The following is a 22,556-nucleotide window of genomic DNA, read 5'->3' as shown; positions in this document are numbered from 1 at the left end:
TAACAAGCCGACCGAGACCTTCCAATCTACGCACTTCACCTCGTGCCACCCACCAGGCGTAAAATATGGTTTCATCTTCGAAAAGAACATTTGAAGAGGGCCGTTTGAAATTCAAACAACGCCTCAGAGCAAGAGGGTACCCAGAAAATATCATAGAAGGGTCTCTGTCAGGGGTCAACTTTGCCTCTTGACAATCGGCCCTTGCACATACACAAAAGCCGAAAGGTCACGACGTTTACTGCCTTTTGTCACAACGTACCACCCGGCAGTTAAAAAATTTAAAACAAATATTCATGGAACATTGGAGTCTGATACACAATCAGCCCTAGCTCATCTTTTACAACAAGGGAAAATCTCTTTAAGGACTTTAAGACATGTTTGTGGGAGCAAAAATGTAAAAATATAAAATATAAGGCGATAATGCGAAGGTACCACGAACGCCACATGGGGAGTCCGTGCTGGTCTGTCTTTATTCTCATCAGTATCATGTCGCCGCGACTTAACGCTTGTATCCATACTTTTCTCTCCTCTCTGTTTCAATTCTTCTTCGATGGAAGACTTATTTTTAATAACTGAAGGTATTCGATAAAATCCAATCCCTTTGTCTCGATCACTTCTGCTGCCACAGCCGAAAACTACAAAAAGAACCATGTCTACTTTCTCACTTACACCTTACCTACAAGCGCATTTGATGATAAAGGTCATAAAGTTATTCGAGAGTCCAAAGTAGTTTGGGCTCCCGGTTAATCCCTCGGGTACAAGGGCTTTCACATCAAATCCCAGGGATAAAACCCCGAAATTAGCCCTAAAATTGTATTTTCAAAAAAAGAACTCCTACACTGATAGAATGCGGTGGATTTTAATCTCATGTTATCCGACAATTCTTTGAACCTTAAGCAATGGAAGGTTCGAAGTTGGATTGATTTCAAATTATTCTCGCCAATCGAGAGCATTTCATAATTAACCATGTCACGCGACAATTTTAAGAGACCGAAAATTAGGCTTTTTTAATTGCAAATATCTCCAATGGGCAACGTTACATGTCGATCAACATGTGATAGCAGTAAAACCCAATCATAGTGCTATATTTCTGACGAAAAAAATTTTTGGCCTCTGTGAAATATTCGTGATCACATTCCTCCGAAGTGCGTGACAGGCAAAGTTGATTTAAGCACTTTGTGACCACAAGCTGCTGGTTAATGAGCCGAATCAAATCGTGTAATGGTATATGTGACGCCAAATGTTTTGTTTTTCGGCTCTAAAAATATTAAAAGATGTTTAGTGGCATAGCTAAGGCGTTGAATCAATTGTACTAATTCGTAGATATTGGTACAATTTACCGACGGTTACCAGTAAGTCTAATAACACCGATTCGTGTTTATATATTGAAAGTCAACAGCTGAAAGCAAAGTATGCCAAATATTTTTTGTACAATTTTTTCCTTTCATACTTCTTAAATTTATTTTCAAACATAGAGCGCGCTTAAAGTAATTTCCTAACAGAAGAAAAAACAGCCGTCATGTGAATTTAGGTGTGTGGCGTGACACGTGTTTCTGTTTCATGTACTTCAATGCATGAATTCAAAAATAAAATTCACTGAGCTCGAAAAAATAAGTCTCTCTTTGACAGGCAATCCATATTCGACTTAAGCTCAAGTTATTTTCGTTTACTGTACTGAAATCTAATTGTATGATATTTTTCTGAAATCAGATTAATCTATACACCATCGCCATGAAAGTAAACAAAGAAAAAAGATAATTTTCTCCATTTCTATTCTATTCAACTATGATGTGGCAACTAGAGTGATTTTACTGGACCCATGAAACTGTAGTTACTGCACTATTAGTTAGTATTACGCCCTATTTCCATTGTTTTCTTTTATTTAGTTTTGACTACTACGCACTTACTGTTAGATACTATTTCACGGTAAATTATTATTATAAATTAAAATTATTATCTTCGCGCAATAATCAATCCTTTAAATTACATTTTGTGGTATTATTTACCAATCCGAGAATAATAAAAAACGGTATTCGAAGATTCATTTTTCGTATGCAATATTTTCAATTTTGAAAGACCAGAAGTGCTAACGAAGTAACTGAAAACTTATTACAAAATACTTCAGTTGTTACAAAATTTTAACAAGTATAGGGAAAGAGATGCTCAAGTCTATAAATATATATATTGAAAGATACCCCGGTTATTTTGATTTTTGCAGTTGATTTTGTTTTGGTAAGTGTTTGTGGAGTATCCCATAGTAGTAGTCTTGCTCACAATTATTCACGTTAGGACTGGAGCCGGCCTCTTATATGTATTTAATGGACATAAGTGCTACGCTTATTTCCACGTTTCATTGCAGTTACAATTGAATTCGCATTGCTATATATGTTATGTGGTAAGGAGTTGCTAGTACCGTTGTGGTACTCAAATGTAGAGGGTTTTGCTTTCCACTGTTTTACCAGGCTCCTCGCCAGATATTATAGACAGCACTTTTTACTTCACGGTATTCATGAGTGCCCTCTGCAGGTTATTCATAATTAAATAGAGATTACTTCTCAATTATACATAAAATACGCGTTTTAATTAAAGTTCTAGTTCCCTTCTTATTTGGAATCTTGTCTCCATTGCTTCTACTTCGCTGATATAATCAAGGTCCTCTTCCTCCTCTTGGGAAGCACTTACATTTCGCTTTAAGGCACCACTCTTGTTAAGGGCTGACAGCCTGCTGAAATATCTTGCAACTTGATGTGTTGAAAGCCATTCTTCCTTTGAAAACAATTTATCTCCATTTGACGATCGTTGACTCCTCATTTTACATGCAATATCAGCGGGATTTGCTTTAATACCGGTTTCTTCTCCTTGGAAGAATGTTTCCTGCAAATAAGAGCGAACGCGTTCGGAAAATCGGATTGGCTTCTTTGATTTCTTCGTTGCCCAACCCTTCTCCAGTGATGGATTGTCAGCTGATACTGTTGGGGATTCTGTCACAGACGGTGCACCACCAACCTCACCTTTCACATGGTCTCCTGTAACAGTTTTACAGGTCTCTGCCCACTTTGCTATAATGCTGTCATAGTCCGATTCTCTTTCTAACTTGATTAGGTGGCGTCCAACATCACGATGTTTCCCTAGACCTTTAAATTCCTTGTAGACTTTGACACATCCTTGTTCAGGGCAGGAATAGGAGGCGACCGATCGCGTTGCTGACTCTGCTTCGTCTGATTGAATTATTTGCACCTCCATTGGCGCTGATGGTCCGACATCTTGGGCCTGCGTTGCTCCTGCACGAAACGTGCCGACATCTTGTAACGGTTGGCTAAATAACTGGAGTTCTTTGATACCTGTGGGACCTTGTGGAGTACCATATTTCTGAAGCTGTGCCAGCGAAAAAAACCTGCCGGTGCCCACATTGTATGCCTTCCAAGCTCTCAGTCCAGCTGACTCGAACAAGAAATTGTTCAGTGCTTGAATTCCAGTCATGCTATGTTTCGTCATACTTTGAAAAGAATCTTGGATTTCTGCTACAGTGGCATAACAGCCCTTTACCCCACCATACGATTCAATTGCAACCTTCATGTCATTGGCGGTGTTTATGTCATTTCCCTCGTTTATAAATCGCCGCATGTGACTTTTAAGAGTGGCTATACGGCGCTCACAAACATCTTTGCCGGCTTGGGGATCGCTAGCGGAAGATTCTGATTCCGACACGCTCACCAAGACTTGGCAATGACAGAATAAGATGCGCGTTGTGGTAGCACCCAGCGTTATCGGATCGCAAGAAAGCTTCACTGAGGTTGGAATAACTGGCCTTTAAAGCCACAAGCGTACTTTCCAGGATTGATGCCACTGCAAACCAGATTTGAGTGCATTTGTCGCAAAGGTGGATATAGCTTCTTGTCTAGAGAAAAAACGGGATTGTGTTACTTAATTAGTATTGTCACCATTAGGCTTACAGACAATGTTGAGGTAAAGCTTTTTATTATGAAACACCTACGCAATAGGGAATTTGTTTAAAGCAAGTACTTGCATTTCCGGTTTACCAACATTTTTACTTCGAGAAATTGCGTAAAATGTGCAAATCAACTTTTTCTGGCCAATGTCTTCTTCACAGATATAACGTTTGCAGATATCTTGGTTGCGGCATCGCTTTCACTTTATTGCGTTGATTTAAGTTAGTCTGATGACTACTAGATTAGTTTATCACTCCTTCTGTTACGCTGGCGTGATGAACACTAATCATAAATCAGTTGTAGGTTTTCTTTTTTCTAGACGTCGACCTTAGTTACATTACACCCAGACGCAACTGACACTCTACCTCAATTTCTCCGTCATCCTTCTTTTTGACAGCGACTGAAACATGTCATGACTTTCCCTTCTTCCCAAACCAATTTCGTTGTGTTTCCCGGTAACCGATTGGGAGAAATTTCATAGCCCAGTCCATGATGTTAAGTACTTTGTTATTGGCCAGGTTCTCGATAACCGCACTTTTTGCAGTGTCCTGGTGAACCGCCCAGAGGATATGCGCTTTCCATCCATCAATATCAGGAATTATGTTGTCCACATCGTATTGTAATTCTTCCAGCTGGTCTTCACTGCTAAAAGACCTATAACAATATAACTTTGAGATTTGAAAACTTGCATATTGTTTGGTACATAAAATCTTTTCATGGTTCCAGTTGAAAACAAGTTGGTAAATACAACCTTAAAGAGGGTTCAGTTCTCAAGCATTTCATAAAAGTTTAAGAAGATGAAAAAAAAAATAGCGTTCCAGCCTTTGTGATTTGACGCTGAGATTGGCAGTTATTTTTCACGTCATCTTTGACTGCTAGCTACATATTGTGGACTTCAGTTGCATACTCTTTCCATGTCATTCGAGAACAAAACGAAGGTTGTGAGGAAACCAGATGGTATCAACTGTAAACACATATAATCACCTGAATTTGACTTCTTGTGAGTCAAATGCCAACTGAAGGTCTGCTGTTACATTCTTGAGATCCTCGCATCGATCACAGTTGACCGTGTGCTGATGCGCACAGCTTCCGTGGAATTCTGGTTCGGAACTATTCAAGGCAAATTGTCGTCAGTGGTCAGGACAAGCACTCTTCCTTGCTAAGTGGATTTTGTAATCGGTCTTTAAATAATGCCTCGCACTTTTCAAGCGATTTCATATCTTTAGTTCCTTCTTCTTGTAGACCTAAAAAAGTATATATATATGTATATATATATAATAAAAAACCCTGACAGTTGATACATGCAGTTCTAGATGCTATACAACTGATATAAAAACTTTCATTTATGCGCATAACATGGGAATAAAGTATTTTTCAAACCTTTTATTACCAGGAAATTTACTAACAATTTTACAGTCTAGTAAGTTGCTCTTTCTTTAGCATTTGCTAATTTCAACGATTTTTACTTACCGAGTGAGCATAACCGTACTGCTGTTTCTACTAATGTGGCAAAGGCACACACACCATCCGTTTGAATGCTGTCCAGCCCTGTGAGTGATTTCTTTTTAGAAGCCGCGCATACCTTTTGAAGAAGAAAAAAAAGAAAAGTCACCTACCTAGTGACTACATGTACGCAATGAGACATAAGTGTGAAAATAATAACATGTTTGATGCAGTATCTCTTTTCTTTATATCTTAACATCGATCATAGGCAGCGTTTGTACATCGATCTCCTTACTAGTAGTGATGTTACTCCAGAGTTTAGGACTAAGGTACCTTAACGGTGTAGAGACAATGTTAAAATGTAGGCAGAGCAAAGTCGGTTTGTTTAGTAATTGATAAGGATCATCAATGGAACTGCCTTAATTACGCATCGAGAGACTTTCTTCTATTTTCGAAACTGCTTACCTTCAGTATGTTAAACAGAGTCGATCGGCCTAAAGGTTGAAATCCAGTCTCGGAACAGTACGATGTATACAGTTGGACAAGTCTCGATGCTATCACAGTTCTCACCAGATTAGGAATTTCCAGTGTGTCACCAGTTTCAACTTTTTTGTTCCGTACGCGACATCTTGCAAAAAAGACGGACTGGAAACAAAATCAAGAAAGTGGTCAACCTTTGCTGGGTGCAGTCTACTTCGCTTGATCTGTGGTGGTTCTATTTGTTGACCAGGTTCGTTAAGAAAAGCGTGTTTTCTTGCTTCGTCAATTCTCCATTTTGTAGGACCCGAAATTAAGGTCGATAATTCAGACTTCGAGTGGTCACAAACAAAAATAGTACGGGCCTGAATTTTTTTCAGGTCCTATTTACAACTACTAGTTTCAGTAGTGTTCTTAGCTGCGAGGATCTTCTAATTTCATCTCTCCACCGCAGTGTAAATATGTGAATTTTCATATATCTAAATTCTTCAAAAATAGAGAGTATTTGCTGTCTGGTAACCATGAATTTGCCTCTTCATAGAGGTTTATGAGTCTTCCAAGAAGTTGATTATCTGGCCTGTTTCCATCCCTTCCACGGCTGTACCTCTCGACAACCCGATTGAAAAGCCAAGTGGACTGCTGTGGCGCAGTTGTCTCCAGTATTGTCTCTACTGCTTGCACTGCTTTACGTTTGTAGTAGCGACTTGAGGAAGGGGACAAATTCAAAACATCTGTACAAAGCTGAGATCGAATGGGACTTACTCTCCCGTCCGCAAAGTTCCGGAGGAAGTTATTCAGAGAGTGAAGCCTATACTGTACTTGAGGAGTTGGCTGCCATTCAAGCGACGTTTCGACCTCAGTTACTGATTCCCGTGAAGCGGACGAAAAAGCCTCTGAACTTGCATCATCTGACCCCACTGGAAGTTGCAGAGTTGATATTACCCCAGGACCGACCTCTTGTGCGGCGTATGAAGGTGCCTCAGAACTTATATCATCTGCCCTCGCTGGGAGTTGTGGGTTGGGTATTACCCATAGAATTTTAAAAAATGTACATTACCCAAAAAAATAATATAATGCGGGTGCATTCGTTTTCCCTTTCTTTAAGAAACCGAGCAAAAATGCAAATAAGAAAATTTAACTCACTAGACTGTTCTCGGAGTGATGACAGACTAGGTCCAGGCTCGCTGACTGCGATAGGATCGGGAGAGGGCTGAAGAGCAGCACCATGTTCGCTGCGGCATAATTTGCAAATACCTGTAATAGTTCGTAGCAGAAACATTAAAATATATTTTAAAAGGGAAAAGGAGAAGGGGTCCAACTTTATAAATTAGTCGGCATTATATGTCTTTTTATATCGATTGCAAATAGTAGATTTGCAACAAAAAGAAACCCCTCTTACAGAATCATTGTCGTTTGCTGCGATCTTTTCACCTTTCTTTTTATCAATTGCTCGTCAAACACTGGATGAAACACTTGCCTTGTGTTTTTTTTCAAGTTTGTCATTTGCAATCCTCGTTTATATTTACCATTCTTAATGAATAGCGATCCTTGTTCCGTTCTTGCATCTTTAGTTTTTTTTTCTGCCCTATAAAACGATCATTTCAAGGTTTCATTCTATCTAAAGGTAACTCTTTACGACTGTAAAAATGACTCAAAATATCGTGACGTAGCTCCCTTAAGACCAAAAAAGCAAGTTCGTATAGTCAACGCAGAACTTGAACCTGTTTTAAGGTCGAAAGTTATCGACTACCTTTTACCTTGTGTGCAAAGTAAATGGTCGAAAAAATTTTTCTCAGTTTCCTGTTGAAGCTTTTCTGTCACAAGAAGTAAGCAGTTATCGTCATATTGACCTGCGAAATGAGCTCAGTTCACTGGATAGGCAATTAACAGAATTTGTAAGTGACTTACAAATTCTGTTAATTGCCTATCCAGTTTAAGTAATTTCATTTATTAAGTATTAATTCTCTGGCAGAAGAACAAGGAATACCACTGGTGTCTATCTGGTTCTACAAGAGACATGATTCCAAACAGCAAAAAATGAAAACAAAACCATACCTGCACCGACGGGAACAAGAACTCTCCATTTCTCTATAATCTCTTTACACATCTGTAAGCTTGCTCCTCTTTCCGGTTTTCGTCGCTTATTGCCATGAGAGGATGGTAACATTTGACCCTTGTTCTCCACCAAGTTCTTAGCGCAGCGCGATGCTTCGGACACACTGTCATATCGTCCCCCATCTCATCAAAGAATCCCTCTCTAGCTAAAATGAGGTCTTTTTCCGACTCAACAGATATTTGGGCCACCCTCAGTTGTCGCAAATGAGATTTGATATCCTTCGTACAGGAAGACAAAGGAAAGAACTCATTCTTCCTTGGAAATCTCGCTGAAAAATCACAAGTGCTTTTGGAATGCGAAGAGAACGAACAAGACAATTGGGCAGTCATAGCTTTAAGTTGCCGCTCCAAAAAATCGACCGAGTAACTTGAAAAAACAACGGCGAGACGTCACTGGCTAGAAAAGACTATGTGCTTTTCTTTGTTATCTTTGTTTACTTTTCATGGCGACGGTGTTTACATTAGCCTGATTGAAGGATCTCTACCTCGAAAACAATCATGCAATCAGATTTTACAAAGGTAAAATAAAATAAGTTTATAAAAAGTAGAATGTGGATTGACTTTCAAGATAGCCTTTTATTTTTTCGAGCTCTGGGAATTTCATTTCTGAATTCATGCAAGTCATGATGTGACGGGAGAACGTGTCACGCCACACCTAAATTTACATGACGGCTGTTTTTTCTCTTGAAGGAAATTAGCTTAAGTGCATCCTAAATTTGATAATAAATTTAATAAGTATGGAAAGTAACAAATGTAAAAAATATACCTCGCATACTTTATTTTTAGCTGTTGACTTCCAGCATACAAACATGAATCGGTGTTATTAGATTTACTAGTAACTGTCAGTGAATTGTGTCAATATCTACGAATTTGTACGATTAATTCAACGCTTTAGCTATGCAACTAAACATCTTTTAATAGTTTTAGAGCCGAAAAACAAAACTTTTGGCGTCACATATACCATTACACGATTCGATTCGGCTCATTGACCAGCAGCTTGTGGTCGTAAAGTGCTTAAATCAACTCAAGTCACGCACTTCGGAGGAATGTGATCACCAATGTCTCACAGAGGCCACAAATTTTTTTTCGTCAGAAATATAGCACTATAATTGGATTTTACTGCGATCACATGTTGATCGACATGTAACGTTGCCCATTGGAGATGTGACGAACGTTCAGCAAGCGAACTGAACTGAAATGAACTGAACTGTTTTGTTTTGTGTGATTATTTACTATCGTTTAAATTCTATTATCGTTTCATTGTTCATTCTTTTAATCATTTATCAGAGCGTATTTGATCGTGTTATTAGCCGCCTATCATGTTTAAAGCCTGTTGCTTACATACTCTCTGTAGTATCACATATCGAAGTGTCGGAGTAAGTTGTCGGAGAATATCCATCTAGAGTTTTCTATCGGAGTTATTGGAGTTTTCGGAGTAACTGGAGTCACTTTCCCACGGAGTTTCTTTTACCCTTTTTACGCAGGATCAAACGTGAGTTTCCTTTGTACATTTAATCGCCTTTTTTTATCGTTACATTCATTTGTAACTTCCATAGAATCATTTCTGATTACGCAATCATAAATTTCCTTTTAGTTTTCACCGCATTGTAACACGTTGTACTCAATAAAAACTGGAATGAGACGGATGTGTATATGTAGTTGACACTCAACGTAATCCCAACACTTGGGTACGCGACAGGAGATATTTGCAATTAAAAAAGCCTAATTTTCGGTCTCTTAAAATTGTCGCGTGACATGGTTAATTATGAAATGCTCTCAATTGGCGAGAATAACTTCAAATCAATCCAACTTCGAACCTTCCATTGCTTAAGGTTCAAAGAATTATCGGATAAAATGAGATTAAAATCCACCGCATTCTATCAGTGTGGGAGATCATTTTTGAAATTACAATTTTAAGGCTAATTTCGGGGTTTTATCCCTGGGATTTGATGTGAAAGCCCTGGTACCCCAGGGATTAACCGGGAGCCCAAACTACTTTGGACTCTTGAATAACTTTATGACCTTAATCATCTGTGAAAGTTTGAGAGAAATCGGTTTGATGGCATGTGTCACACCTGCCTGGTCCTCTCGTGGACAGACTCTTAACAACTGAGTTGAAAACGTAAATTAGCCACCGTAAAGGGTAAAAAAAGCTGACGTTTCGAGCGTTAGCCCTTCGTCAGAGCGATTGTGGGATCAGTGATGGAGTTAACAAGTCATAAACCAGATTACAAACTTGGACAAAGGAGTCCTCTGACTGGTATTTCGGACAATTTGCAGGCTCGGACATACATTCTTTTGTCTTTCTTTGCCTGAATAGACCTTGTTAGCATGCACGTTTTGTTTCCCAATTCAGACCTCGTGACAGCACTCTAGAGAGTTATTACTTTCAAATTCTCGAGTATCTTCGTGCGTCTATGAATATGGACAAAATAATTTTTTTCTCCTTGAGAAAATGGACAATTATGATCGCTTGATCTTGAAGATGCAACAAATCCGACCGACGAATATGGTGTTGCATGGGTCTGCATCAAATCATAAACTCAGTGACGTACATAGATACAAAGAAGCTGCTAACCAGTACATCATTACAAATCGCCGGCTCAGATTGCCGATCACATAACAGACAATTAACAAAAATCTGGAGCATGTCATCAACGACAGAACTCAGTGACAAGCAAGGTAATTGCATGATCTATCTCTCAGCAGTTTATCGATCGAGTTGAGGAAAATAATTTCTAGTCCAAAGTGGGCCAACACTTGGCTGGAAGTTCAAGTGGATGGACTCGATTGGTACCTAATCATTAGGATTCTTTGGAAAAAAATCGACTACAATTAGTGATAAACTAGCACGCTATTGTTGATGTTATTGTTGGTGTTAAAGTCGTCAGGAGTGTCGTACAATTTTAGAACGAGTTGAAGGATTTTGCTGTGTCACTTGTTAATCCACCATAAGTGGAAAATGCTAAGCTTTCTTTTTTTCATTTATTTATTTTTTATTCATTTTCTCCCCTCACGGCGGGGAGGAGAGATGAAGACAAAAAATGAAATAAAAACTTGAGATCGACTGTGGAATATATGTTCTCTCCTGACCAAGCTTATTCGGTCAAGATGGCTGGACAATAACCTCGTTCTTTTTCAGCGTTTTTATGGACCTCGACTTCGTCTCGGTCCATAAAAACGCAACAAAAGAACTTGGCCAGTATCCAGCCATCTTGACCTCACGCTTGGTCAATAACGCATGAATATATTTCTATGTAGACCCATACAAATCTGGCAAGGGAGGCAGTACAAAAAAGCTTCTGAGCCATTTAGGCTTTCAACAGCGAGACCCTCACCGAACTAAAAATGAAATATGCATTACATCATTCTCAAGTTCGGGGTTTAATGACCCTTGTTATTCTTGTTTAATCGGAGCTTGCTTACCTTCTAATTCATTGAAATGTGCCGTTGTTTGTAACGCTGCTACCGCTAACCTGGAATTAAGCGTAAAAGGGTAACTCCTCACCCTAGAGTATTGCCTTGTCTTGAAAAATAAAAGGTATCACTATGGCTAATATTTCGAGTGATTTGCTTTAGGCGTGGGGAAGAACTTAGCATATCATCGCTCAAAACGCGACTAAATATTTGTGTGACAGCCCTTTGATAGTTCTAAGCTATACCGTGCTTTCCTCTGAGTCAATGCACTAATAAATAAAAAATCAGAAACAACATTTGATTTCACTTAGACTCACTTGGTTCGGAAACTTTTTGAAGAAAAAAACTGCATCCGAACGAATCCCGTTTTTCCTCCCGTAATACTAGAATTTGTCTTTTATCAAGGCTGTATAGAATTAAGCAAATATAAGTTTGTCCGTTGACAATTTTTTGCGTCCATGCTGGAAACGGATGAATGACTTCCCTTCACGGTGAAAACACAATACTTGCCGCAAGCAGCGACGCTTGACTGAATTTCTAAGCATGCGCGGAGGAAGGGTTTCATAAAAGGGAATTTAATATAAGATGTCTACGTTTTCGAAAGGCTTTGTTTTCAGTGAAAAATTTATCCGGATAAGAGTGGACGGTCAGCCTAACTTTTGTCAAAGGTCTCCCTGAAGTTTGTCGAAATAGCGTGCCAAGCTTTGGTAATGACTGACTTGGCTTTGCGGAGCGGATTAACGGCATAATTCCTGTAAGGAAAAGCCATCTGACCTCTGGTGAGCGTTCATGGTATGTTTTTTTAAATAATGGTAATCATAATTTTATACGGGAACGAAGATGCCTCTCAAATTTGCTTCACTCGAACATGTGGCTTCGTCGCTTAGTTAGTAGGTGATAGGGAACTTTAGAAAAGCACGACGGCGACCGGCGACGGCAAAAGGACGTGGCGAAACAAAAGATCTAATGAGCAGAGCAATAGCTCAGCACGTGCGTTTTAAAACTGTGTAGATTTCGTAACCGTCCTCTGCAAAATATCAACATGAAATCTTCAAAATTTGCGTGGTCCAAGAAAGGAAACCCCGACGGTAAATTATTTAGGTTTCTATTTGAAACTCAACTCCGCTCTTATACGTTATGCTGAGGTTATCTCGCGGCGTCGTAAGAGATAGTGAACACATCCAGTCGTTCGTAAAATTCCAACTATAAATATATATATTCATTTTTAAATTGATGTCTTCCTTTGCGTTGCCGTCCTAACTGCTAAAGGTCCCTAATAACGCCTAGACGCAGGTTCAAATCTTGGCGACGCCTGAATGCTTACAAGCCCCTTTTCTGAAATGTTTTTAAATACTACCGCAGCTTATCCCGAGTATTACTTTCGCAACTACGAAAATACTGGATTAGATAATTGTAACTGACGTCATGCAGGGTTACCTCTGAGAGCGGGAAATGTATTTTTAGGCACGGGAAACGTGTTAAATCACGCGATATATTGCAATGTAAATAAAAACACCAATTGACTGCCAATTAACTACGGCCCGCAGCGGAAAATTATGTTCAAAAATCAAATAAGGAAAGGGGTAGTAATAAAACCGGAAAAGGTAAGGTTAAAGCTGAAAAATAATATAAAATTGAAATGCTTTATCTTGATGATTTAGGTACACTTTGAATTTGGAGGACGAAGGTACTGGAAGGAATCAGTTTAGAATAAATCCCGGCTCCCTTCGCTGGTCTGCTCTCGAATTAATTATATTTTTTTCAGGGGGAGGTGTCTTTTTTTTCCTTTCACTGTTAATGATTATTATATAACATTCTCGCTTCGAAATGTGACACGCTTTTTCATCCTTTTTGATCAAAAAACATGATACATCACGTTGCCACTAAGCTTGCTCTTTGCCTTCGATTTCTGGGTTACATATAGTTGATTCTCCGTGTTTTCGGTTCCTTATCACCGATGGGAAAATTATACTCAGCGTAAGAGATATCATTTTCATTTTTTTGGTAAGATAGTTCGTCACCAAAATAAATGAAAATGGTGTGGATTTGCTAGGGATGGGAACAAATTAGCAAGGATTATATATTGCAACGATAAAAAGCGCCCTAGACTTATGTTTTGAGATGCACAAATCACGATGTAGCCCTTTTTTTATCTGGGTGAAGAACAATACGTACTGACGTCCTTCATGCTTCAACGGTTCGAAACCGGATAGGAAACTAATTGATTTATTCCTTTCTTGAACACTCAAAAGGCGTTGAGTAAATATGATTTACATCATCATGATTTTGTTTATACACGGAAGAGTAATTTTTCTTAGTTATTGATTGAGTAATTCTACTCTGAGCTTTATTTTTCAGAGAGAGAATCGATGCCTCTGTAATTGGACAAAGGTATAGTAGTTGTATTACACGCTCACACACCGACATAAAGCCCCCCCCCCCCAAAAAAAAAAATAAAAAAGTCAAACCTTTAATTCCCGTGACCAAATGATCAAAATTTTATAATTATTATAGAGATAGAAAATAAAACTTTATAACTTCCCAGAAAGTGACTTACGTGGTGGACGTAAGATATAAGGTTGTTCGATGAATTTTAAAATCACTCCTTGATAAAATATTTGCATCCTTTTTCGTATATACATTCACTAGGTAATTCCAGCCATAATAGAAAATGCAAACCGAAACCGCACAACTGGCAAATTTTTATTCAGAAACTGAATTGTGACCTGCAAGCTACGATATTTTATATTCAAATTCTTCAGATGAAAGAAGTTTCGTTCCTTCATTGTTTTCTTGGGTCATACGACACAACTCTAAAGAATATCGGGTCTTTTAGTGAACCTAATTTAATCAAAGACACATGAAACAAATTTGTTTTAAATTTTCCCTAAAGAAAGTAAAACAGCTTCTGTACCTTGTGATTTTTCCTTGACTTGTGGGAGGATGAAATAATTTTTCAAAAATAGATGTTTTGTAATACTCAGTGTTTCTAGTATTCCACTCTGTATTTTTGAGGCATATACAAACCTGCCATTAAGCTTAGGATGTTTGCTGTTTTAGGGAAATCCTATGGTAAAATGAAAGTTATTTTTTCGTAAATGAAAACAAAGCATTAGAGTATTTAAACCGTCAAGATTTTTACAGAACAAACGATTTGATGCTCTAGAATGTCCCTCTAAAACAAAGCAGAAATATCTTTTTCTTTTCAGAGTGGATGGAACTCTTGGCTTTTTCTCCGTGTTTGTAAATATGCGACATTACTCAGATTGTGCTATCCTAAATTGATCATTCACAAACATGTATTCTTTCACCGGTCTGATGATGCAGTATCCGGTATCACTTTCATTTTACTTCGCTGCTCTTAAATCTAATACTTGATATAGCCAAAGTAAATAAGAATCGATTTTTGTGGAGTTTAACGACTTCGGTTTGTCTTACTTGAAAATAATTTCCATGGTCTGCTACTAAATTGAATGAACAATGTGATAGTAGCAGTGCCCTTTCACCTGGAAGTAGTTTTCCCAATGTAGTCGAATGTCTCGTGACCAAATTAGATCCACCACTTTAGTTTCAGTGTCACTTCAGTGTTACACACGGAAAGTACTTTTTTAAACTAGCATGTAAAATCACTTCAAAACAACATTCTTAAGCTTTTAATTGGAATTCAACTGAAAATAAAACTCGTCGTCAAAATTAAAGCTTTTAAAAAGATACGTACACGTAACTTATGCAAGTCTTCGCTTAGGTTTGAATTGGTCATTGATTAAATCTACTCTCCGGACAAGGCCGGAAAATATGGCGTTAAAGCACTATTGTGTTTCTTCAGCGCTGAATGGAAAGTTCCTTACGTCGAAGAGACGGAGGTTCTTTTTAATGCTGAGTCGTCAAAATCTATCTTAAAGACTTCCAGGAAAGGGAATAATCCCGAAACAGTTTCGAAATCACTACTCTCTATATATAATAAAAGTGGTAATGCCATTAAAGTAGCTTTACGGATACAAACAAGCACAGTTGATGGCACAACTTGATAGCTCACGGTGTAAAATGGCCGGTGCAAAACTATTGGTAAGTCAAGGTTTTTCAAAGGCGTCGTGAATCGTCAATCGCCGAAACTTTCGCAACGTTATTATTCTTACTTCAATTCTTCGCGCTCAGTTACTTTTTAGTGAAACGTCGACACTTTTTTTGTTGTTGCAAGTCTGGGCGATATACTGGTGGTTAAATTTAATTGCGTTAGGTTAGAGTGATCCTTTCTCATAGTCAACGAGATGCATTCGCATCAACCTTCTGGACTGTCAGACCAGATCAATCAATTCTTCAATTTTCATCCATATTTTTCTCTTAATCTGTAAATTGCTTAAATAAACAGTCAATTAGTTCCACCACCCTTTGGTTAACAAACTTGGATTTGAACAGCTTGCACACCTCCACTCTTCCATAAGGTTAATCAACTCTTATTTTTCCTTGTCGTTATTTTTAGGTCTTGCTTGTCCTACCCTGTCTGTTATTTTCGACGAGCGGTGCGGAAGACATATCTCCCAAGAAAGAAAAAAACACATTGAAGGCTTTTAAGAGACAGGGCAGAGCCGATCTCCTCAAAGCTGAGCGGAACGGGGAAGACGGAGCTTTTAAACTTTCCTTTACTGGAAACATGAAAGGCCCTACAACAGGTGAGCATTTATTGTTAATTGAAGCGGACAATCATTTTCAACAGGAAGCCAGTCAGCGATTGTACAGATGGAAAGGTTGCAGTTCTGTCATGAGAGGATAGATATTAGCTTTAGTGAATCCTCTTTTCGGGGGGGGGGGGAAGTTCGCCCTCTAATAAGGGTACAATCAGTGATTGTAAGGATAAAAAGGATCCAGTTCTGTCTGGAGAGGATAGATATTAGCTATGGTGAATCCTTTTTTTCTCAATGTAGTGCTTCTCACCTTTCACAGGGCCATATTAAAAAACTCCTAACCTAGAAAAAACTGTCTTAAAATTTTTGTGATAAGAGCTAGATCAAAGCGCCTTTCTTGACAGAACTGAGACTTAACTATATACGTTACTACATACGAAATTATCACTCTGTATATCTATCACCAGGTACACAATTCCTCTTCAAAACTTACTGGAATGTTTCTTCCGGTTATTTTACCATTCACCCCGCTGATTGGCCAGAGTATTTACTGGCTGTTGATGGACGAAAGTTGGTCGTAAAGGTTAGTGCAGCTTGAAAGACAATAGTCAGATAAGCATCTCTAATGTGAAAATAAAGTAGTTTTCAATGTAAAACATGAAACAAAAAGCGTCTCAAAATGGATGCGGACTGATAAAATTGCCATTCTAAATAGCGGACTCGATGAAAACCTTACACATAAAGATGTTCAAAGAACGCAGTTATCTTTCTTGCTTTTTGTTGTTGCTTTTACTTTTTTTCCGGAAACAGCGCACTGAACAACCTGGGCATTTCAATTGTCCGTCCGTTGCTTCTTGGATGAAACTCCTACGCTCTGATTGCTCCATTTAAAAACAATATAGTCCTTCCTGCACTCTGATTGGTTATGGACTATATCGAGTTCCTTAACCACAGAGACATAAGTGATGTAACAGTTTAAGGATACCGGAATGTAGTGCCATAAAGATACCCTTCTCTTGCTCTTTATCGGCAGAAACCACACAATTCTACGACGGAACTGACGGAAAAAAACTATAAGTTTTCGCTGACGGAATTCCACTGGACATATACTGATAATGAAAATAACAAAGAGGTGGAACGTGTCCTAACAGTAATAGTCTCCAAAGCCAGTGGCCTCGCGATTAAAAGTGCAAGGGATGGTCGCGTCCTTTTGAGCTCTAACTGGATGGACTGTGGAGCATGGCTCTCTCTTTCAAAGGTCAATGATTAATTATTCCACTGGGAATTCTTTGAAGGACATTGTCCGATTGGTAAAATAATTTATCTGTATGTATATAGTTTTACGTTCATTCACTTGGCTGACTCCAGGCGAATTTATTTTATAAAAGTAATTAAGTGTTTTGAGTTCGTAAAACATAACAGTAGATAAGTTCTCACAGAGCACTTTTACATTGAGTATCGTGAGTCACAAAGGAAATCAAAACACAGGACTGAATCAAAAGGAGAAAACGAGAACTCGTCGACTTTGATAGAAATAAAACCTATTAGGCAAGGAGTGTGAAGAAACGCGACTGACCACGTGACGATTGGTATCAGTTTCGCATTTGATTGGTTGAGAGAGTAGCGCGAGCGTGGTGAAGAGAGACAAAAGCGATATACTTATATAAGATTTATTCTGTTGAACTTAAAATCGCACTTCATAGTTATATTTAATACATTTACTACGCTATGATATGTTACATATCAAGAAAAAAAAGAAGGAAAAGATGAAGAAGTTAAATTAACATAAAAGAGAGTCAGATGTATAGTAAATAACAATTATTTACAAGATCCGGTTAGGATAGGGCTTGACGAAATCGTCTTACAAGTGAAATGCAACGTATACTATGTATTTGAGATGATTAATATAATCATGTTGTGCATGCTATCGACATTGATTGAATTTTGATATTTATGATGTATAATGAATACTTATATTCCTTGTATGATTGACTCAGATGAGTCAATACTGCGTTTATTTAAAGCATAAATTATTTAAATAAAGCAACCTTAGTTTTTACGAGAGAATTTCGATTGATTTAGTCTCACAGCATTCGACTATGTGTGTTCACAGACTTTGCAAAATAACAAATTCAATTGTTTTAAATGGTTGATGCGGTTAATATTTGGTATTGTCAAACAACTCACCAAGATAACAAATAACAGTTATGACAAACACAAGCAATTGAGCTTTGACACTTACCTTCTACCTTCTTATGCAATGAAGTGAAAATTTTGCATTTGATTTGAATACTGAGGAGAGCATTTTTTCCAAATACTTCAATTATTCACTTGCATTTATTAAAAATTATCCATTACTGCAGCTTTCTCACAAACTGGAAGTCCCTTTTATCTTTCTATACCAAGACCTTCAAGTCTGCCGTTTTGATTATTGTGTTTTGGCCAGCTATTTTGTACATTGTTTATTTTTACCTCAATTGAGATCTTCTTATACACATTCACAATAATGAGGAAGCCTTTGTGAATTACTCTGTTTTAAAACCAGATATCAAAGAAAGGCTTCGTTTTCGATGGACAATTTTTCCAGATTAGAGCGGACGGTCAGCTTAACTTTTATTTGATACTGATAATTCGAAAAAGAATTATTGCTATCGAGCAAAAAACATGATACATCACTTTGCCACTCAGCTGGCTCTTTGCCTTCGCCTTTTGGGTTACATATAGTTGATTCTCCGTGTTTTCGGTTCGTTATCACAGATGAGAAATTACATTCAAAGTGAGAGACATCAGTTTTTTTTTTTTTTGGTAAGATAGATCATCGCCAAAATAAATGAAAATGGGACGGGATTTGTTAAGGACGGGAACAAATTAGCAAAGTTTACATACTGCAACGATAAGAAGCGCCCTAGACTTACGTTTTGAGATGTACAAATCACGATGTAGCCCTTTTTTTTATCTGGATGAAGAACAATACGTACTGACATCCTTTAACCGTTCGAAACCGGATGGGAAACTAATTGATTTATTCCTTTCTTGAACACTCTTCCTCTAAAGGCCTTGAGTAAATGCGATTTAAATCATCATGAGCACATTAAATAACGAGTAATGAAGAGCTCACAAATAAAGTATATTTAATTTAGGAGTCTAACATAAAAAATCTCAGAAGATAATTCTACGTGTTACGAAAATGTGTAATCTTGCAATTTTGTTTATACGCGGAAGAGCAGTGTTTCTTAGTTATTGATTGAGTAAATCTACACTGCCTTATATTTTTCAGAGAGAGAATCAATGCCTCTATCATTTGACAAAGGTATTGCAGATAATACCCCCAGACACCGACAGAGGGCTCAAAAACAAAAAGTCAAATCTATAATTCCCTTGACGAAATGTTCAAGATTTTTTAATAATTATATAGACCTAAAAAGTAAAAACTTTACAACTTCCCAGAAAGTGACTTACGTGGTAAACTTAGGATGTTAGGTTGTTCGATGAATTTTAAAATCACTCCTTGATAAAATATCTGCTTCCCTTTTTAGATACATTCATCAGCCATAAATCAAAAATGCAAACCAAAAGCGTATTACTAACAAATTTTTATTCAGCAACTGAATTGTGAGCTGGAAGCCTCGCCATTTTATGTTCAAATTCTTCAGATGGAAAGAAGTTTCGCTCCTTCACTGTTTCCTCGGTGCATACGACACAATTCTAAAAAAGAGTAGGTCTTTTGGAGAATCTAATATAACCAAAGACACTGCATGAAACAAATTTGTTTTAAATTTTCCTTAAAGGAAGTAAAACAGTTCCTGAATCTCGTGAGTTTCCCTGACTCAGCGAACTGTGGGAGGATGAAATAACTTTTCAAAAATAGATGTTTTGTAATACTCAGTATTGCTAGTATTCCACTCTGTATGTTTGAGGTATATACATACTTGCCGTTTAGCTCACTCTATTTACTGATGGCAAATGAAAGTTGTTTTGTCATAAATGAAAACAAAGCATTAGAGTATTTAACCGTTTAAAAAATTTCAATTTCACAATTTTTACAGGACAAACGATTTGATGCTCCAGAATCTCCCTCTAAATTACCGCAGCTTTCTCACAAACTGTAAATCCTTTTTTTCCTTCTTTACCAAGACCTTCAGATCTGCCGTTTTGATTATTGTGTTTTGGCCAGCTATATTGTACATTGTACAGTTTTACATTATTTGTGATCTTCTTATGCACATTCACATAATTAAAAAGCCTTTGTGAATTACTCGGTATTTAACTTGAAAACAAATTTGAAGAAAGGAGAGCTGGTTCACCGTCGCAGTCTAACACTGAGTCTACCATATTTGCTGTTAATCAGATGTCTTTCCCCTTCCGGCTTCCGGGCTCAATGGAATTTCGTCCAAATGATTTTGTTTACCTCTTAAAACACTTCTAAAGTCCTCTTCAAACAAAGTGTACAAGAGGGGATTGACATGAGAAGTTCCAAATCACATGAAAAGAAGCAGTTTATTGACGGCTGGTGGAAAGAGTACCACTACATTCTCGTCATAGAAAATCGAGCTAAGGAAGTAAGCAAAACCAACCTAAAATAAAGGAGAGAATCATTGAGGCTAGAATGGTCACGGCGCGTTTTTGTCCCCACACAATAATTGCCGCAAGCAGCGACGCTCGACTGAATTTCTACACATGCGCAGTGGAAAGGTTTTATCAAAATGTCAACGTTTTTACTGAAAAGGCTTCGTTTTCGGTGCACAATTTATCCGGATTAGAGTGGACGGTCAGCCTAACTTTTATCAAAGAGAGGTCTCCCTAAAGTTTGTCGAAATAGCGTGCCAAACTTGGGTAATGACTGATTTGGCAGTGCGGCTCGGATTAACGGCATAAAGCCAGTAAGAAAAAGCCAGTCTAACATCTGGTGAGCGTTCATGGCATGTTTTTTTTATAATTACATAATCATATTTTCATACGGGAACGACGATACAACGTTTGGTTTCGTCGCTTAGTTGCTAATAACGCCCAGACGCAGGTTCAAACCTTGGCGACGCTCGAATTTTTACACGCTGCTTTTCTGAAATGTCCTTAACTGCAGCTACTGAGGCTAATGTGCCAACATGATTTCTTTAATGGTTTTTTTTATATGATGTCAAAGGTGTCAAGGAAAACGGGAAAAAATTCCCGATAAAGATAATTTAAGAATCTAATTGATCACGAGGAGTGATTAAAATCCACACGATCTTCTTGAGGGAAAACCCGAGGATTACTTTCGCAACTTCGGAAATACTGGATTAGATTGTTGTAACTGACGTCATGCAGGATTATCTCTGAGAGCAGGAAATGTATTTTTAGGCATGCGACACGTTTAAAACCGCGCGATATGTTGCAATGTAACAAAAACACCAATTAACAACCAATCAACATCGGCCCGCAGCAGAAAATTATGTTCAAAAACCAAATAAGAAAAGGGGTGGGGTGGGTCTTTTCTATGCCTTCACTGTTAATGATTGAAGAAATGTAAAATGGTTTCCGTGTTTACATAGCCTGATGTTTACATAGCCTCGATAAGCGTAGGAAACCACGACGCGATGCGGAGTGGTTTCAAGCTTATCGAGGCTATGTAAACATCAGGCTATGTAAACACGGAAACCATTTTACATTTCTTGTATAAAATAACTAATGAAAGAGGAACGAAAACCGTGTTTACATACGCTCATGTAAAATGGTTTTATGGCCAATCAGAGCGCGCGTACTATTTGAATTATTTCATAACATTATATATCATCCTCGCTTCGAAATATGGCATGCTTTTTCTATTTTTGGATACTAATACGAAAAAAAAACTATTGCTATAAACTATCGAACAAAAACCATGATGCATCACTTTGCCACTAAGCTGGCTCTTTTCCTTCTATTCCTGGGTTACATATAGCTGATTCTCCGTGTTTCGGTTCGTTATCGCCGATGGGAAAATTGCACTGAAAGTGAGAGATACCATTTTTTTTTCGGCAAGATAGATTATCGCCAAAATAAATGAAAATGGCATGGGATTTGCTAAGGATGGGAACAATTAAGCAAGGATTACGTACTGCAAAGATAAAAAGCGCCCTAGACTTACATTTTGAAATGCACAAATCACGATGTAGCCCTTTTTTTTTTATCATGGTGAAGAACAATACGTACTACTGACGTCCTTCAACTGTTCGAAACCGGATGGGAAACTAATTGATTTATTCCTTTCTTGAACACTCTTATTTTAAAGGCGTTGAGTAAATACGATTTACATCATCGTGAGAACATTTATTTAAATAACGAGTAATGTAGAGCTCACAAATCGAGTGTTTTTAATTTTAGGAGTGTAACATAAAACATTTCAGAAGATAATTCTACGCATTACGGAAGTATGTTATCTTGTGTTTCCTTACTCTTTGGTTTATACGCGGAAGAGCAATTTTCCTTAGTTATTGATTTAGTAATTCTACTCTGAGTTATATTTCTCAGAGAGAGAATCGATGCCTCTGGAATTTGACAAAGGTATAGCAGTTGT

At 37.9% G+C, this 22,556-nt stretch overlaps 1 protein-coding gene and 1 pseudogene across 4 annotated transcripts; one reads left to right on the top strand and one right to left on the bottom strand.

Moving 5' to 3' along the window:
* Positions 1-1,868: 1,868 nt before the first annotated feature.
* LOC149040412 (uncharacterized) lies at positions 1,869-6,903 on the bottom strand (annotated as a pseudogene). The gene is made up of 7 exons (XR_016179543.1): positions 6,900-6,903; positions 6,402-6,787; positions 5,859-6,235; positions 5,421-5,532; positions 4,935-5,194; positions 4,316-4,595; positions 1,869-3,898 (listed from the first exon to the last, which is right to left on the bottom strand). The product of XR_016179543.1 is annotated as an uncharacterized LOC149040412 (transcript).
* A 5,171-nt stretch (positions 6,904-12,074) lies between these two features.
* LOC113681817 (uncharacterized) lies at positions 12,075-18,091 on the top strand. 3 transcript variants are annotated; one of them, XM_089181306.1, is made up of 5 exons: positions 12,108-12,194; positions 13,761-13,793; positions 15,883-16,072; positions 16,492-16,607; positions 17,058-17,778. In XM_089181306.1, exons 1-5 carry the CDS (start codon positions 12,192-12,194, stop codon positions 17,292-17,294), a joined length of 579 nt encoding a protein of 192 aa, XP_089037432.1. In that variant the 5' UTR covers positions 12,108-12,191; the 3' UTR covers positions 17,295-17,778. The 3 variants fall into 3 exon arrangements, with proteins under 3 accessions (XP_089037433.1, XP_089037432.1, XP_027054739.2); XM_089181307.1 differs by lacking the exon at positions 13,761-13,793 and having other exon boundaries at positions 12,075-12,194; XM_027198938.2 differs by lacking the exons at positions 12,108-12,194; positions 13,761-13,793 and adding an exon at positions 15,363-15,467 and having other exon boundaries at positions 17,058-18,091.
* The last annotated feature ends 4,465 nt before the right edge of the window (positions 18,092-22,556 follow it).

The sequence above is a fragment of the Pocillopora damicornis genome, chromosome 9 (assembly GCF_964200805.1).
Source record: "Pocillopora damicornis chromosome 9, jaPocDami1.2, whole genome shotgun sequence".
NCBI lineage: Eukaryota > Metazoa > Cnidaria > Anthozoa > Scleractinia > Pocilloporidae > Pocillopora > Pocillopora damicornis.
The sequence above is the reverse complement of the archived record's forward strand: the minus strand, read 5'-3'. Positions and strand labels throughout refer to the sequence as shown.